This window comes from Lethenteron reissneri, chromosome 56, assembly GCF_015708825.2.
Source record: "Lethenteron reissneri isolate LAM-NWPU_2019-01 chromosome 56, ASM1570882v1, whole genome shotgun sequence".
NCBI lineage: Eukaryota > Metazoa > Chordata > Hyperoartia > Petromyzontiformes > Petromyzontidae > Lethenteron > Lethenteron reissneri.
This window is the reverse complement of record NC_083834.1, coordinates 8,959,504-8,978,582: the sequence shown is the minus strand read 5'-3', so window position 1 is coordinate 8,978,582 and position 19,079 is coordinate 8,959,504. Positions and strand designations below refer to the sequence as shown.

Below are 19,079 nucleotides of genomic sequence, written 5' to 3'. Positions count from 1 at the left end.
AACATACACCAGGATGGGGTTATTTACACATCGATATATTTGTGAATGACACCCAAGTGCCCCAGATTTCTCATCTTCCCAATGGCCGTTTAATACGTGGCAGCGACTAAACTCCAATTAAAAACCCACCCATCTCGAAGCTCGTGGTAATTGGTTGCGCAATTAATGGGCAGTTACACATCGGTGTATTGGCAAAAATCGCTGGCCTTTTGTTAAGCTCCGTGTCTGTGATGAGCTCACCCGCTATTAAACGCCCGCACAGTTCCAGTTAAATGACGCACGGTGAACGCACGGTTAACGCACGCACTCTCTCTGAACGGGGTATTTCCTCCTCATTTGCCGCTCATTTATCCTGTTAATGGAGAGGGTGGCACCACGGCCTGGGCCGACTTGAGGAAGCTGTTCCTTTAGAGGTCCCTGTGCCACACTGTGGATTAATTGAACGCAATATGAAATGGTTACAAGATAAACAAGTGGGTAGTAATACACCTTGCCGTATCCGTAATGGAACATAAAAAAATAGAAACATTCTTTACACGCGTGCCATCAGCCACCACGGCTTTCTGGGAGTAAGTTTTTTTTTTCCAGCAGCATTGTTCTAATAAATAAAACACTCCTGAACGTAAATCGCTCCCAGAAGGCTGTGTGGCCAATGGCGTGTGTGAAATTAAATATCCCTTTGCGTGTTTTTTTCTTTTTACGCGGAGGAAAAGATACGTGAAGGAGACGCAAGCGATTATTCTTCTTCGTCTATTATTCTGCCTCATATGGCAAGGAATTAAAGCTGCGACGCATGGACATTCAATGGCTTTCCCTCTCACGAAATCCATCACGATACGTAGCAAACTGTGGGTACGGTAGAAGTACAAAATCGGTACAACGTCACGTATCCAGCTGACACTTATCCGCCCCGACTAATTTGTGGCCCACGCTCCCAGTGCGGTGTCCGCGTGTAGTATCACCGTCATTCTCTGTCGATGTTCACAAATGCCACTGACAGCCACACATTCTTAATCCTCCATACATTCGCTCTCTTTCAAACCTCAGGAAGGTTTTGTGTCGTGTTTAAAGCGGCTTACTCTTTAAATTTGCAAAGTAACTTACTTGTGTGCGGTGTAAGTGTCACTTTATTCTGATGTTCACATATCCGACTTTTCACACATCTGCATTTACCTCCGTCCTCAACGCTACGGATATTGGACACTGTACTGTACTGCCAAGTTCCCTGACCTCTATACTGTCTTTTTTTTCTCAAGTTAAAATGTCTTAACATTCTCAAATGCGCAATTGGGCCACACGCATCTTCACTGGCAGTTCACTGCCAGTGGTGGAAAGTCCTCATTCCCATAGCGAGGGGCAGATCATCCAAAAGGGTTAAGCACAGTTGACCACTCCCACCCAGTGAAGCTTATGCGTAGGGCATCGATAGGGATTGCTACATCACAGGACCGTGAGAGATGGAGACGACTTGGGGAGGCCTCCATCCAGCAGTGGATTGATCATGGCTGATCATCACGATGATGGTGGAGGTTATTTCACCAACCCCAGAGGAATAGTGGTAGTGGTGATGATGATGTTGTTGTTTGCCGTCAATTGACCCTGGTCAGCATTTGAACTCAGGCTCTCGCTGATGAGAGCCTCTGCCTGCTGCTAGATCAGGCCCGAGTTAAGTTCTGACGCGTATGCTCCTCAAACTTCCCCACGGTAGATTTTGTTTCGCCTATGACCGGGTGGGTCACGTTAATTATTGCAACGTCACGTCATCTCACTCGTAAGTTGAAATGTCTGAATAAAAAACAAATCTTGACAATTTTTTTTAAAATCTTTATTTGTTTCTGCATTTTCTGCGGCATGTTTCTTCCTTGATTCTTCATGCATGTTCAAGCGCTGTCTTGCTTTTCTCTTTGCCGATACATTTTCCACAGTAGTGCGATCACGAAGATGGAGTTTTGTTTATTTAACAGGTACCTGCGCCCTGGTATACGCTACCCGTGTATACCATACCCCGCTTGTTGGCGTGTGTTTGTATTTCTCACCGCGCAACAGAAAGTCACAAACTGGCTTCTCAGGAGACGAGCAGCAAGAGGTTCCAGGGGGCTGAAAATCTCTCCGCTTTGTCATTCTTCCTTCGTGAAAAAAAGCAACTTTTATCTGAAATTATAGAGCAGTCTGTGCCTTTCAGCCAGGTGCCATTCTCACGAGCGAATTAAATAAACGGATGGGGAGGAGACAGAAGGATGCAAAATTATGGACATTTTATTTTACTGTCACGCCTGGGTAACGACTGACATGATGATACATTTGGCGTGAACGTGGTTTTCCATTGGCAGATGTTGGTACGTAAGTGTTGTTGTACGTGACAGTGACGCTGGTCAAAGTCGGTTTTGGTGAAGGGAGTCACAGTTTGTCTCGCCTCTTGCTGACCACTCGCTTGGTGTGTGGCTGCCCCGATCCAGTGGAGCTGCTGAGGCTCACAGAGACACGGGACATGGAGCTTCTCTGCCACAGCAAGGCAGCGAGCCACTGATGAATTATTACAAAAATATATATTATGCTTATTTTTAATTATATTTCAGAAGCAAAAAAAACTGTGATGCGGGGGGGGCGGGGTACAGAAACTCCGCAGACAGAAGTCCCGAACGCTGTGCGCCTGAGTTTAGATGGGGGGGGGGGGGGGGGGAGAGATTGGGCTCGCTGCTGCCCCGCCACGTGGCGACCACGAGTACGTGTGTGTGCGTGTGTGTGTGCGCGTGTGTGTGCGTGTGTGTGTCTGTGTGTGTGCGCGCGTGTGTGCGCGTGTGTGTGTGCGTGTGTGCGTGTGTGTGCGCGTGTGCGTGCGTGTGTGTGCGTGTGTTCGTGCGTGTGTGTGTGCGTGTGTGTGTGTGCGTGTGTGTGTGCGTGTGTGTGTGCGTGCGTGTGTGTGCGCGTGTGTGTGTGCGTGTGTGCGTGTGTGTGCGCGTGTGTGTGCGCGTGTGTGTGTGCGTATGTGTGTGTGTGTGTGCGTGTGTGTGTGTGTGCGTGTGTGCGTGTGTGCGTGTGTGTGCGCGTGTGTGTGCGCGTGTGTGTGTGCGTGTGCGCGTGTGTGTGTGCGCGTGTGCGTGCGTATGTGCGTGTGTTCGTGCGTGTGTGTGTGCGTGTGTGTGTGTGCATGTGTGTGCGTGTGTGCGCGTGTATGTGGGAAGGTTAATGTGAAGGGGAAGAATAACTTAAAGAAGGGAGTAGACGGAGTGCGGGGGGGTGGAGGAGTTATGGATGAAGGAAAATGAGGAGCACTTAGGAATGAATCGCTTACAAGCGCTGTGGTGAACTTATCATCCTGTCATAGTCTCGTAGGGCGCTAATTAACTCCAGTCCATCCCTGTAGGAAGGGCGGGGGGGGGCATTCTTTGCACCTCTCCCCGCCGACCTGCCGGAGTAGAAATGGGCAGGGTGTGGCCCCTTGCCTTCACGTTTGCGGCTTCAATGTTCTGTCCCCGCGAGGGCGTAGAGGGTGCCGTGCCATTGTTTCCATGAAGGGGGTCGAATGACTCCTTGATATATATGCAGGGTGCTTCAAACAAATGTTCAGACTTCTGAGAATTTGCAACAACACCACAATAAATGTGCCCTCTGGGCTCTGGAGACCACCTGGAGACAATGATGGCGAAAAAGGGCAGACTCTTTGACTTTTTGAAGCTATCAACATACATTTCTTATGTTACAGTGGATTATCTGTTCTTTTTCTATTAAAAACAATATTCCCACATACGTGTTAACATTCATTTGAAGCACCTTGTATATATACCACATTTTAAAATCAATTTAAATAGCGAAACGATTTAAATGCTCGCTCGTCCCGTTCGGTGCATCTCGGGGAGGAATGGGGTAGGCCCTGGCGTGTTGTTCGAGGTGCCGGTATTTTTGGCTTTCTGCTGCCCGAATGAATCGTGAAACGTGGTGGCCGAAAATTCACCGGAGACGTTTTTGGCAACTCGTTCAAATTTCGCGGAATATTTGCCCACGAGACAGCGGTACCATTGCAGTGGCTGCACACGCAAGCTTGACGCTACACGTACACCTCCAATTAGCCGTGACGCTATACCACACCTCCGATTTGCACGGTTGGCTGCGTATGGCGTGAAAGAAATTCAACACGCGCATACATACACGCACAGCCCTTTTTGCCAATCCGTTGCTGGATGAGGGCCTCCCCATGCCATGCGGCTCTGTGGGGGTCAGTTGACCGTCATCCGCCACCCTCGTTTGCCAGTGCGGGTCTGCTGCAGGTGGGAAGCGTGGACACGGGACCATAGAAGTACAGCAGAGCTTATTGTGTTTCACTGCACTTTGCTACCCACAATGGAGTTCCGTGGCCCATCCCACGGTGGTCGCCCACCAAAGCACCGTCCATTCTCGGCGCTCGGCTTCTGAGATCCGATGGGATCGTGCAAATCTGAGTGTTTTGATCATGGGCGATTCCATCCTCTTCCTGGAGATAGCAATAGCTACAAGGGTTGGATCGAGCCTAGACATTCAGTGAAGGAGCATCATGGGATGCCTCGTGAACTTTTGCCATCTCACCGCCGGGAAGAAGTGAATATCGGGGCGATTATTTTTGTTGCGTGGAGAACGCCCTGGCACAGCTGCAGCGCAGATCGTCCCGTAATCATCGCTGCTTGTGCATCAGATGTGGGATATCCCGATTCGGTTGATGATCCGCCCACTGGCGCTGGATCGGCAATACATTTACGGAACCCCCTGCAGCTTCATCTCGGTCCCGCCTAAAATCCCAAGAAATTCCACTGAGTTCCAACGACTTAAAAATATATATATAATAATAATAAAACATAATAATAATAAATCACGACGTTTCGTGACACAGATACATTTACTGTGACGGTCCCACCTGAAGACGGAGACTTGTGTTGCCTCCGAAACGTCGTGATTTATTATTATTTTATTATTATTTTTTTACCTACGCGACTTTACCTAAAAACCTGAGAGTATGAATCCTCGCAGTCACGAAAGCTTAAAATCTAGAATTCCAACGACTAAATTGGTAAACGTAGAGGAGTTTACACAGGTGGTTCCTGAGAAACCAGTTTCTTTCTTTTTGAGCCACCCCCATTACTATTCCATCCATCTGCTGATTATTTTTTGAAGTTACAAATCAGGGCGCTATAAAAAAAACGCCGCACTGCGCGGCACCGCGCCGAACCGTCGGCCCCGGTGCCTGCGCGCCTCGTATCAGGCGCCGTGGTCCTCGCTGCCATCACCCACCGCTCGCTCGTGTCCTGACGGGCAGGGCGATGCGGTGGCTGCCGAGTGTCTTCTGTTGTCGCGTAATGAAATGTGCGTGTCGCCCCGTGAGAGATTTTACCCCAGATCCTCCGCACCCCCCCCTGCACCCCCCCCACCCCTAAGCAGTGGAAGGGGTCAAAGGGCACGTGTGCGGTGCTACTGCGATTCGTGGCACATGCGCAAAGCCGCGCCTGACTTGTGAATGGACACGTTGATCTTCTTTCGCATGTTGTGTAGCCAACCGTGCTAATCGGAGGAGAAGATCTCTTGTAAGCCGGATTTGTGCATTGCCAGTGAAACATATATTTATAATATATATATAGATCATACAGCTATTACAAGTAATACATCTATTTTCAATTAGGTTATGTAATACATAAATGTTCTACGCGGGTCGCATATTCATGCAATATTATGCTAATCAGGAAATGAATTAAGCATGGGGATTTTAAATATTTAGCATAAATGCTCAGGGCACATTTTGTATGCTGAAACACAACTCTTAATTACTGTAATTGGTTAGTTTAATTATGCATGATGCTTACCATTTTGTTCATATTTTCTTTGTTAAGAACGATGGGTTGGAATGCTGACACCCACTCATTTTGGATTAAAGCTCATTGTAAGTGTACATTTTAGTTTGTAAAATAAATCGCAACAAATATCCTGTACACAGCACGTTACATGATCCAGACAGAATATGAATTACGACGATAAGAGTCTATTTATTTTTCTTTGTTTCTCTAATAGCTTCACTAATTCGGAGAGGTGCGTCGTTATTCAACTTCGCGATGCAACATTGCCTTGATTTGGTACACGGCTGCCATCCAGGTAACCAGCTTTGACTGCTCATAAATCGTCGAATGAAGAAGAATACCAAATGCGTGGGTTATCTCTCCTTGCGTCCTCACTTCCTTCTTGATTGAGAACAATTGCGATGCTCATTGAAGGCAAGATGATGGCTCCCACACGATGGACAGATCCTTCTAGAAGCCTTCCAATTTAACAAATGGGATGCCACACGAATAGGAATGTGCAACTCACCGAGACTACACAAATTCTGGCAGAACCCCGTGGACATAGCAGTGGCAGAGTGATTACCACACTGCACTAAGCACCAAATGATATCAGTTACCAAACGGTCTGAGTACTATTCTGGCTATACCCAACATCAGTGGCGACTGATACCTGAACCGGTCCTTGGGGTCTCTCTAACCTCGAGCAATCTGAGTCCACCGCCCCAAGCCCTCCCTGGAAGCGGCAGCAAGAGCTCTGAAGCTGAATGTTCTGTTGGGAAAGCAAGAAGATCTACGCACGGGTTTCCAAAGTACCCGCGTGTCTACTGGAACACCTACGGGGTGGCGTTTTTATTCCCCTGGGGGTCTATCCAGGCCCCATGAGCGATCAGGTGGTTGGAAAGCGAATTGTGCTCAAGAAAAAGGGCGATTGCCCAACATTTCTACTATTTATATATTTGTTTCCTTTTAAGACCACAGTCAGGTTAATCCTCTTCATCCCCTACGGGACATAAGGCCACAATGAGTTCCCTCCACTTCTTCCTGTCCTTGGCAACACGTTGAGCCCTCGCCCCGAGAGAGGTTGATCGCTGCCAGCTCCTCCTTCGCAGTCTTGCGAAAGGTGGCCTGGGGTCTCCCAGGGCTTCCTTTTGCCCGGTGGTGTCCATCGTTGGGCAGTTTTGTGGTATATGGTCCTGGTCCATGCTGAGAACATGTCCGGGACATCTTGAGTCGCCGTCTCTCGATGTCTCGGGTGACGTTAGGCCACAGTGTCGTTGACCCAAAAGGTGTTGAGCCGGTGGTCAGGTGCCTCTCGTAGTTGACTACTAATATCCACGTCCGAATATCCTTGGAATATCGGAAGAGCTCGCACGTGATCTGCACCGGCCTGTAAGAATCTGTGGGGGAGCCCTTGCTGTGTTCACCTTCGCTAAACCATCGCCGCGCAAATTCCCGGTCATCCTCGCAGCAGCAGCAGCGGCGGCGGCTTTTGGATAGCCATCGAAAAAAAACGGTCACTGGCATCACGCAGCACTTTCAAATGCACTTCTCCGGCCGTCTGGAACGCTCTTCCTTCCGGAATCCGAAACCCACTGAGAGTTACGCACTTTTCAATCATAAAGATTGACCAACTCACTTCTTTAGAAGTGCTTTTTGCGTTTAGATTGTTGTTCTTCCCTCCGCAGCTCCGATTTAGCACAGTTTGCTACATATAATTTGAAAGAAGTTCAACATATGTACATACATCGCCAGTGGCGCAGCTATCGAGTGTGCAAGCAGTGCAACTGCACCGAGGATCCACGGGCTCGAGGAACCGAGGTCCCAGGCTACCGACTTCTACGCTGGCGTCATCCACGAGTGAGGACCCTACAACCCTCATTGGACGCGAAAGATCGCTCGAAGCTCGGAGCTCCACAGGTGCCCTACGCCGTTTGCCTCTCTTCACCCCAGCAGCCTTAAGAGCCGAGTGCCCCCCCCCCCTCGAACACCCCCCCCCCCGACTTGCCGGCGTCCGTTGTTGCCGGGGCGGTTTTGCCCATTGTTGGCATCTTCGACGTGAGCTTGGAGTCGCCCAGCGACCACGGCGTGGTTCCTTCCTGGCCTCGAGCAAAGTCAGCCAGCTCGCATGCCCCCCCCCCTCCCCCGTTTGCTCAATGACAAACCCCGGGGACAGGACACGCGCGGGTGGCGGGGCCCTGGGAATTCCCACTTAGCCTCCACCGTGGCTGCTGTTCCGCACGGTGGAGCGGCGATCGAGCGCGCAGGCGATGCAACTGCACCGAGTGTCCCCCACTGACCGGAGTGGCCCAGGCGCTGGGCTACAACTTTCGGGAGGAGGAAATGAAACGAAAACTACGAACGATGTTTAATTCATTTTATTTTCACCGGGCATGTGCCCACAGAAGCTGTGGAGCTCTTTTTGAGAAGTGACCTGGCCACCAACTAATGATGGCTTATCATCATGTGGAAACGTGTAGCAGCCAAACACTCGAAACGCATGTCGATTCTAAATGTGGAGGGGAAAAAACCGAGGACCCGGAGAAAAATCCACGCGACCACAGGGATAACATGCAAACTCCAAATATACAGCAGCAGGCGTCAGGGTCGGGATCGAACCCACGACCTCCTCTATACCAGGCGAGGGAGTTAACATCTTGCTCCAGGGCCCACACCAACCACACTACGCCACTGACCACTATAAACACGGAGAGGGCCGATGTCTCGCTGGCAGGAAATAGGATCATCGCCTCCTGCTGGAGCTCTCTGCTGTACAAGAAGGACCTTGCCTGCCCTGGTATGCAACTGCATACCCAGACGTTTTGAGAGTCTGGGTGGGCGTCAGATAGGCCAAACATGTTTCTCAGTTGGACTGGGTTCTTGGCCTATCGTCAAAACGGCTCAGAAATATTTGAATTAAATTCAGCACGACACCGGTACTAGAACTCGGTCAACAAATAAACTCCAGCTGGCACCCGGACACCGCAAAAGCCAATTCCTGGAGTGTGCCAATTCCCGGACAGGTGGCAACCCTGACGGTGGGATGACCGAGCACCCAGCCGTGGCCTCGCCCGGCTTGATTGCACCCCCGTGGAGACTTTGCTAATCGTCCATCCTCAGGAGGTGGCCCTCACCAGCAAGACGTCGAGTTTTATTGGTTGGGCATGAATAGCCACTCACAAGGGAGGCGCTTTAATGAATGTGGCAGATGCCCTTTTGTTTAAGGACCCACCTCACCGCCCCCCTCTCGTGCGCCGTGCCGGCTATCGGAGGCGGGCGGTAGCTACCGGCGCTCGCCCCAATAGTCTATGCGGGCTGCGCTGGGGACGTTTTATTTTTGCACGCGCGAGTGTGTCTGTACGTGCATACGCGTGTGGTTTATCCACTCCCTTTCATCAAACGAAAGAAAGTTTTTTTTTATTAATTTGTTATAAATGCTGTTTTTGGATGCGTGCAAGTGGAAGCCAACTATTCGTGGAGCTGACAGTTCGTTTGATGCAGAGAGACAACGCAAAGCTTGGGTACACATGCGTTACATAACAAGCACTATTAGTCGCCACATCAACAATTACGCATAATTTGTTGAGAACAAACATTTCCCCAGAATTTTACTTTGAAAATAAAGTTAATGACATGGCGTGTTCTTAATTGCGTTCAGATCGACTTAAGTTTTCCACTGACATTGCCTCTTGTAATATCGTAAGGACGCGATGCAAGCTCCTTGCATAGAACACAAGCAAAAAGGATAAAGATCCCCCGTATAGCCTTAACAGACTGTTGGGGCAAGTGCTGTTAGCAAGTAACACCTATGAAGGCCGGAATGGTACACGAGGGGGTGGCCAGCACCACGCCCGACCGCCTTTGTCTCCCTAGTGGCGATGTAAACACAATACACCGCGTGCTCATTTGAAGCCGAGTCGACCTAGGGGAGGCCCAGGACCGGTTCAAATAATCATCACCGTTGTTGGCCGTGAGCGGGAATCGAACTCGGGTCGCCGGGTTCGTAGCGCAGCGTAGCGCTAACCGCTGCACCACCGCTCCCCCACATAAAACCCAAACACACACACACTCACCTGAGCCCTTTGGTTTACCCGGCCCTGGAAATGTCGACCAGGTGGGACACACACTCTCTCTCTCTCTTCGGAGCAAACTTCCCCCTCCACATGAAGCGGTCACCTTTGCTCACGAAGTTTCGGCTCCTCGCTCAGAACTCACACTTATTGTTACCTCGAGGTCACCCCACGACCGCGTCATCTCCCCCTCCTCATGACCGCCACCGCTACTGTTCCCTTTTCGTATTCTCATTGCATGGCTGTCACTCGTCAACCACATTCATTCTATGCGTTCGTCATTCAATGTCGTCAATTTCGCTTTCACCGAATTCGTGCATCACAGATGTGCCCCCCCTCCCACCCCCACATTGCTTCCTCTCGTCCACCTCACTCGCCTCTTCTCTGCCACTCCATTCGCACGTTCCTCTAGTGCCTCCTCCTTGCATCTCTGCTTTTTTTTGTGAATTCAGTTTTTCCGTCCCTACCCCCCTACGCCGCAGCTCCGATTAGCGCGGTTCGCTACGAACGTACGGTGCGTAAGAAGTTCAACATACTTGCAAGGCAAAGATCCCCCACGTAGCCTTCACAGACTGTTCAATGTACGTACGTGCATTGCCGGGTTCCGCCAATGATCAGCCCCGACCTAGATGGCGTCATTGCAGTGTGATCGCTGGCACGTGTCTTGGTCGACAGCCTCATCTCTGAAGTGGATGTCATTTTTTTATGGATATATATTTTAAAACCTCCCAATTTTAATTAATTCACAACAATGATTAAGACGTATTCAAGGTGAACGTTGCAACCGAAGTTACAGGTAGCCCGATACATCAAGCTGTGTGTCACCCACATATTTTATAACTCCCCCCCCCTCCACCCTGATTAAATAGGGATGTAATTTTGTGATCAAGCTCCCGGTCGCATTTGTTGAAACTCAAAGAGAATTTGGCGATAGACTCACTCTCGGCGAAATTGGCTCGCGATAAACATTTCCCCACCGGCTTTACCGTGACCCAGTAAGTGCCCTTTAAAATGTTTGATCGTGAATGTGATTAACTTCGCTGGGCCATCTAACGAGTGAAATTCCAAAGGAAATAATTTTCGTGTCGGATTGCGCGGATGAAAGAGGGCTTTTGATGTCTCATTACAAGCTCGGCGTTTTGTAACGCCGAACAAAAATGGGATTGAACGCACGGACACCATCGGAGCGATGTTTGTGGCCGCAGATGCAACGTCGCGTGGTCACGTGCACCGCACGTTTCGACAACAGCAGCAATCACACAGTGGGTTCAAGTTCAAGCTTATTTATTAGGTATAGCCCTGTGAGCCATTCGGCTCTTGAATCGGGTGCAACCGCAACAAACAAAAAACAAAAACATGAACAAAAAACATCTTAAAGTGAATATGAACGGAGCTCGCGTACAAGCAGTGAGATGGATTTTTGTCCGCGACTTAGGCTTCACGTCTCCAATCGCGTAGCTGACGAGTGTGTGCAGGCGGTGCAACTGCACAGTGGGTCCCACAGCCCCTGAGAGAGGCCCAGGCACAGAGCGAAGAGGAGGGAGGCCCCATTGGAGTGGTGCCATTATTTTTATTGGGTGCAATTGCGAACAGCCATATCAGACGTGAGTACATCAAATTCGGCATAATAATTTGTTCACTGCAGCTCAAAGCCTCAGTAGTCCTACATACGCGTGTGGTGGCATTAGGATATGTCCATGTGCCGCTCGGCATTTGAAGGCATGAAGACCAGATTCAGTGATTTCGCCGACCAAGTGTTCAGGGAGCCAGCCACGCCACCGCTTCTGTGTCCCCCCCCCCCCCCCCCCCCGACATTTATGGTAGATGATACCGATTCTTTGGTGGGATGCTGCCACGATGTCATGGATTTGCAATCCGGAGGTCGCTGGTTTGGTTCGATCTTCCGGCTTGGGAGGTTGAAAACAATTGTGCAAGGTTCTCAAATCTCCCCCCCCCCCCCGCCCGCCACTGCCTCTGTTCAGCCAGCATCTCTAATGGGTTACAGCGCGGTCAGTTGATCGTAAAGGCCACGTGTGCGGTGGGGTAAAGCGTGGCCACTCCCCGTCTGTTACAAGAACCGTCTGTCCAGCGTTCCTCTCTCTCTCTCTGCAAGAGGGGTGAATCTCAGAGGTGGTCAGCCTCCGTCGCCATCGCCAATGCACAATCATCGCGGGCATCAGCCGCGGGGGCTGCAACGAACACTCGATGCCACGAATATAACCATTGTTTTGTTAGTTGTTAATTTTTTTTGTCAAATGTCCGTCTTCGTTAAAAAAATGTGCTGTGTGTGTGTGTTTGCGCACAGCTCTAAATTGCCCCGCGCGTGTCTGCTTATAACACCGGCGGCTGCTGCTAAATGTTCAATTTACGCACCGATTGTCCAGTGATTGCCCCCCTACCACGTCCCTCTCCCCCGGCCTCGTGTTGCATGCTGTAACGAGGCGTGATGTCGTGTCGCTGTTTGTCCGTCCGCCCCTTTGTTCCCAGCTCGGCTTGCCGTCCTGTCGAGCGCACGGGCGTTTTTGTGGTGGGCCGTGTGCCGTTTCGTTTCCGCTCCAAGTTGTTATGAATGTTGTTGTTATTGTTGTTGTTTACGGTAAAGCCTCTCAAAGCCGGACTGATTGGGAGCGAGAGATTGTTTCCGCTTTGTGGGTGGGGTAACTGCGACACTGCAATGATTCAGTCAATGAATTAATCAAGTAACGAATCACTTAATTTATAATTATTTAATTAATTGTAAACTCCGACGTCGGATAATTTGGGAGGGACGTTCCGTTTATGGGGGATATCCGCGACACTGCAATTCATTCATAAGTAACCAATCAATACATTTATTTGTTAATTAATTGTTGTAAACTACTAAGTCGTTTGTCTGACGATACAAGTTCACTAAACAATTTCATAACATGCAAAAAGAAAAATATCCATTGTTCAGTTTAACGCGAGTCGATGTTACCGTGAAGCAGACGTTTGCCGCTCCCATCGGGTGCGGAAGGTTGCAGAGCTATGCCTCTGATGGGAGCGAGGCATGCGATCGTACCGATTTGCGGGATAAATGTAAAGTAGATGTTGATTGAAAATTGCGAGAAAGAGAAGAGAGAAAATGCACAGGCCTCGCTGATGAGCGCAGCATCCAATTGAACAACTTTACTGAAAATAAAATAAAATAAATGAAAACAAATAAATAAAATCACGACGTTTTGGAGGCAACACAAGCTTTCGGAAGCTTGTGTTATTTTATTTTATTTTTTACCTACGTGACTTTACCGAAAAAAACAAATAGTGTGAATCCTTACCTTTACTGAAGTTCCATACGACAGATAAGGGCAGTCTCCTACGACTTACCCCTCGATAAGTGCATGGACAGTTGCACCCGTGGGAACTTTTTTATTGTTTATTTTTTAAGTTATATTTTTCATTTTACTGCAGCCTTGTGGCTTTTCTCGGGTCCGGCTTCGATGGGTTTTCATGATTATTATTTTTTCAAGATAAATTGTCGCGTTTTTTTCTCCGAAAGATATATTATGATTGCTGTTATTTATAATCATGATTTCTGTCTCGGATTTTTTTTGTTCTCTTCGTCGTAATGTCTCGTCGACTGAATTTGTTTCCTGTGTTTTGTTTATTATTTCAGTTAAAAGACACCGGAAATTAAGTCTCCCAAGTGACCTTAAGACAAGCCTAGGTATGCATGCTGCTGCTGCTGCGTTGAGCTTTGTCTGTGCGATGCGCAAATCCACCTTGAATGGCTTGAACCCACGACGGCGCGCCCGCTCATGGCGACTGTTTTGCGGCTCATTTACTGACCCTCTCCCAACAAGATCAAAGGTTTTGATCTTGTTTTGATCTTGTTTTGATCTTGTTTTGCCCATCGACTCATAACGCCATGCAACTTTCAACACGTAGGCCTTTCACGACCACTTTTCAATCATAACAATGAAATTGGGTTAGATCGTGTCAATGGAAATGGTTTCGTAAACCCCCCCTCACCCCGCGGCACAGCCTATCAGTAAGGTGTGTCACGTGGAACAAACGTGTGGGTTGTGCTCTCCAACACACCGGTGTGCTGAAGCGGTAACTAATTGGCAGGTTTTGTTCCACGTGGCCAACCTATAAACTAAACTATTTGTTTTTATTTTACCAGGTAAGGTTCTACTGATCTATTGATCTCTTTTTCAGAAGCGACCTGGCCACCGCAAATGATAGCTGAACGAAGTGGCTTATCGCGTGGACATTTATAGCAGCCAGATACTCCAAACGCACGGTGATTCTAAATGTGGAGGGGAAAACCGGAGGACCCGGAGAAAAAACCACGCGACCACGGGTAGAGACAGAGAGAAAGACAGAGACACGCGTATTCGAAATATACAACAGGCATAAGGGTCGGGATCGGACCCACGACCTCCCGTATACCAAGGGAGGCAACCTCACTGATTGTCCATGTCCGAGGGAGGTGGGTTTAATACACATTTAAATTTACGCTATCTAACCCAAAAACACTTTAACATGAATCATAATGTCATGCTTCGGTCCACGGATGTCTAAATCTCTTGCCTAACATTTTGTTTTTTCTTCCCCCTGCCCCCACCCCCACCATTGGAGTTACCATTGCTAGTGGCTCACATAGGAGTTACCACTACTAGTGGCTCACATTGAAGTTACCACTACTAGTGACTCACATTGAAGTTACCATTGCTGGGGGTTCACATTTGAGTTACCATTGCTAGTGGCTCACATTGGAGTTATCATTACTGGTGGCTCACATTGAAGTTTTCACTACTGGGGACTCACATTGGAGTTACCATTACTGGGGGCTCACATTGAAGTTACCATTACTGGGGGCTCACATTGGAGTTACCACTACTGGGGGTTCACATTGAAGTTACCACTACTGGGGGCTCACATTGGAGTTACCACTACTGGGGGCTCACATTGGAGTTACCACTACTGGGGGCTCACATTGGAGTTACCACTACTGGGGGCTCACATCACATTGCACCGACCTTTACATCATTATTCCAAAATACGCTACAGTTTGGGACAGCATTGCTGTGGAGGCGTGAGGTGTAGACAGTGTTTTTCCTCGGGGGCTTTGCATTATATATACGCACACACAGGGACAACATAACCATGCATTTAAAATTGCGTTTTCATCCAGTTCATTTAGAGCATCAAAGCAGGCGGATTGACGTGCGCGACTTTAATTCGCGGACCTTACACGGTGGAATTTTAATATTTGAAGCCCACAGCAGTGCTGGCGTCTTGTAATGTATTTTTTATGGCGAGCGGATATACACATTACGCCTGAACGAGATCCATTGGTCCACGGTAAAGTTGTTTGAAAGTGCTTTAAATAACATTATTTCCCATTGAACCATGTCTGATCTGCATTTGAACTCGGATCATTTCCTTCCACACAACGCCACTAACCCCATTTTTCTGACATGTATTTTCTTTTGTAACAGCGTGCTTTTTCCATAGCATCTCTAAAAAAGAAAAAAGACATCGGTACACGGGCAGAGCTCCGCAAAGTCAAGCATTGTGCATCGTGGTCTCGTGGAATAAAATTACGCATTTTTGCCAGCATCGCAATTGCACCAGTCCCATGCCATTTCTGACCATGAAACCTGCCATGTGAACCGGTGGACACGTGGTGTCTCAAATTACAGGGAGAGGAGTGCAATGGCAGGGGGAGGGGTTTTTTTTTTGCAGAGGGTTCAATCAGAATTAGAATATGTATGCCTACTGGAGGAATCCGATGAGCTATTAAGCTCTTTTTCAAAGAAGTCCAGTAGGGGCACGGGTCCGAACGTTACAACAACAAACTGTACAAAAAAACGACAGGTGTGCACAGTGTAGGAAAGGAACACAAATCACTTTTTTAAAAAATAAAATCAAAATAAAACTAAACGATTTATTATCTTATCAGGCAAGGCTCACTGAGCTATTAGTTTATTTTTCAGAAGCAACCTGGACGCAAATGATAGCTCAACGAAGTGGCTTATCACGTGAAAATGTGTAGCAGCAACATAATCGAATTCTAAATACTCTAAATGGAACGGCAACTCGTTGTTGGTTGTTGGCCAGGGGCGGAATTAATTGTGCCCCTTATGTTTCATTGTAACCCCTCGCTGGGGGTGATTTATTTATTATTATTTATTTTTTACCTACGTGACTTTACCGAAAAAACCTAAGAGTATTATTTTAAATAGCCAATTCTGTTTGAATTGATAATTTCAAAATCGTCAGAAAGTAAGCCACTTATTTTCCCAAATTACAAAATGTTTATTTTTTTTTACATCACACGTACGTTTTCACAGCCAATATAATAATTCGTAATACTATATTTTTAAAAGAACATTTTTTTTGTCATTTTTTTTTTATTTTAATAGTATCTGTGGTTTTTTTTCCTTCTCAAAGCAATTTATCCGCTAGGACGCCACACAAAACACCTCGTGAGAGACACTCTGAGCACACGTGAACAACGTCAACAACGCCAAGCTCATCGCAACTAAAACCTCATCGTCTGCCTCTTGCGCTGGGTCAAACCAGGCGCGCGTGTGTGACCGGTCAATGCAATTACTCTCAGACGAGATAGCGTTCCGAAGAAGCGACTTGGATGTTGCACATTTTCTTGATCAAAACAAGACAACGTAATTGCTACTTGTTCACTCTAATAATAATTATCGAGCTTGTATGTCTGGTGCTTGCGAATGAATAACAAGTTCCACTCAAAGCCACGGTTATTAAAATTAAGATCCATACAGCCGCAGTTATTATCCACAACTGGTGATCAAAAGGGCACGTGACTTGGCAGAACGATTCGTGCCAGTTGGAATTAAAATATGTTCCATTAAAATAATTATATTTTGCAGCCCTAGATTATGCCAGGTGTTTTTCTTTTTTATTCCATCCGTATTTTAAATTATCTTGCAGTTTGTTAAAACTTAAAAAAATGGAGAGAATTCTGAAAAAAATATCTAGAGATATTTCAAGGGTAGCTTGACAAATAACGTCGAGAGATCCGATTATCTAAAAATAAAAATCCATACTCAGCAGACCAATGCACTCCCTATGTATTCTTTTCCCCACAGAGAATAAATTATGTGGAAAAAAAAACAACGTAACAGTGACAGCAACCTTTGGATGGTCTATCCCCCGCCAAATGAATGTGTAATTTCCACCACTGAAGGAGCAAAACTTTTTTTTTTCTGGGTGGCCAATAACGCGTCGGGGCCTTGGAGGAGAGACCATGGAGAGAAATAACGAGCTTCAACAAGATCGCCCATCACATTTCCTTTCAGACGAAGAACCTTCCGCTGCCTTTATCTCTCTAACTAAACCAGATCAGGTCTCACGTAAACCACGTGACTTCCGTGATGGCCACAACTCGTCTCTGAATCCTTCCCCTTTTCTCCGCCCACTCTGAAAAACAGACGCCGCTCCGTGCAGCTCATTTTTGCCTGCTTCTCCCTTCTTTCTCCCTCGCTTCCCTCCCCTTTCATCCTCACCCCCCCCCCCCTCCTCCTCCCCGACATCTTGACCTGGTCATTACTTCTCCCATGCCTGCCCTGCGCACCTTCTCTGCTCAAATTGTTTCCGTTCCCTTCCCACCCTTTATCCTCTTCCCGTACTTTAATCCCTTCTCTTTCCCGCTCCTTTTTTACTTTGCACGTGTACGAAATCCTTTGGCTCTCGTTCCCTTCCCGTGGTGTGTGCCACAGGTCAACGGGTTTACACTCATTTAAGTACTCACATCGGATAGAATGGTGGAGTGGACGACGCAGCGTTTTGCCGTGGCCCTATTAACCCCACCGTCTGAGTTCGATTTTCGGCCATGTTAGTGATATCTATGCTGGGCCTGAACTGGTCACTTGGGATTGTACCTCGCAGAGCAATCGTAGCCCTCCAACTGCAAATGAGACTAACCTGTGTTGGTCTCTAGAGTTCTCATCTGGTTAATGAAAATAAACCTGAAACTTGAAATTTGGTGTTGCACCCCCCCCCTACCCTACCCGTTCCCCCCTTCCTCTTCACCAACCCACACTGACCAGCTTGGTGAAGTATGGTCAAACATCCCCCATAACCTACACGGCATAATGAGGCTTTCATCCGGCAGTGGAATGACAATGGGATGTTGTTTTTTCGCAGTAAGAATCTTCCCATAATCAGCTAATGTGCAGGTGCTAGTGGGATTTTTGCAACTGCGGGATCATGGAACGATTGCCACTGACGGAATGCAATTTATCGCATAAGTTTAAGTCTCCCCTTGCTAACGCATCTTCACTGGCTGCCCTGTACCAGTGGTGGAAATTCCACGTTGCCATGGTGGGTGAGAGGCCGTCCAAAGGGCAACCACCGTTGACCACCCCAGCAAGTGGTGCTTGCAAACCACGTGGCGTTTATGCGCAGGGAGCTAGATGGATCGCTAACATCGCAGAACCACAGGAGATGGCAACGGCTTCAACTAGCAGTGGATCGATCATGACTGATGATGATGAAGACGGAGTTTATTTTACCACCCCAACAATTCGAAATTATGGTGCTGGTGATGAATTTCCAGCAAGTTGGATTGACCGTGGCCGATTGACGGAGTCCCGTTAACGCCACAGAGGGTTATTATCTCTGCGTGGCCCGTTTGGCCGGTGAGGCTGTGGGCTTTTGGGCAACGGAGTTGAAAATGTAATAGTTTTTTATTCCATCCCAGGCTCGGTCCTATTGGGGTGAGGCTCACTGCATAAAGCCGCCTCGGCATCCGCCGTGATATTGGCGTCGTGCGTTTTGAGCCGTGTTTCGAATTCATAAGATGACGACGCCTTCCTTCACAGTCGCACACGTCGTTGATTTGTTAGTTTGAACGTCGGAAACTTTTGGGGATTGCAATTTGGCAACAAACAAAATGAGGCCGTCTGAATGGGTCACGCAGGGCGATCAAAATAATTCTACATGCGGGTAACGTAACGCTACATTTTATATACGTATACATATTTAAACGTGGCTTGGCATTTGCGTTTCCAAGAAAGCCGCTGTGGCTCCAATATTTGATTTGACTATCAGGGTTTGTACATGTTTTGGCTCTATAAATTCTGGAAATTACAGTTATCTCTGCGGGTTTCTACGAAAAATTGCGGTCATATTTTTTTTTTATAGAAACTGTCTCGCATCGCAGTCAATCGCAATGACCCATTTATTCGGCGATTTGGTGCTCGTTGAA

General features: G+C 47.9%; 1 protein-coding gene across 8 annotated transcripts in view; it reads left to right on the top strand.

Annotated features, from left to right (window-relative positions):
* LOC133357110 (syntaxin-binding protein 5-like) overlaps nucleotides 1-19,079 on the top strand; it is a 203,998-nt gene that overhangs the window by 150,486 nt on the left and 34,433 nt on the right. For 3 of the 8 annotated variants that reach the window (XM_061574897.1, XM_061574894.1, XM_061574891.1), the window contains exons 20-21: nucleotides 1,926-1,964; nucleotides 13,500-13,550. The exons of 1 other annotated variant lie outside the window; for it this stretch is intronic. In XM_061574897.1, the coding sequence (XP_061430881.1) occupies nucleotides 1,926-1,964; nucleotides 13,500-13,550 (90 nt within the window). The remainder of the gene's footprint in view (nucleotides 1-1,925; nucleotides 1,965-13,499; nucleotides 13,551-19,079) is intronic. 4 more of the 8 variants (XM_061574895.1, XM_061574892.1, XM_061574896.1 and 1 more) reach the window with 2 other exon arrangements.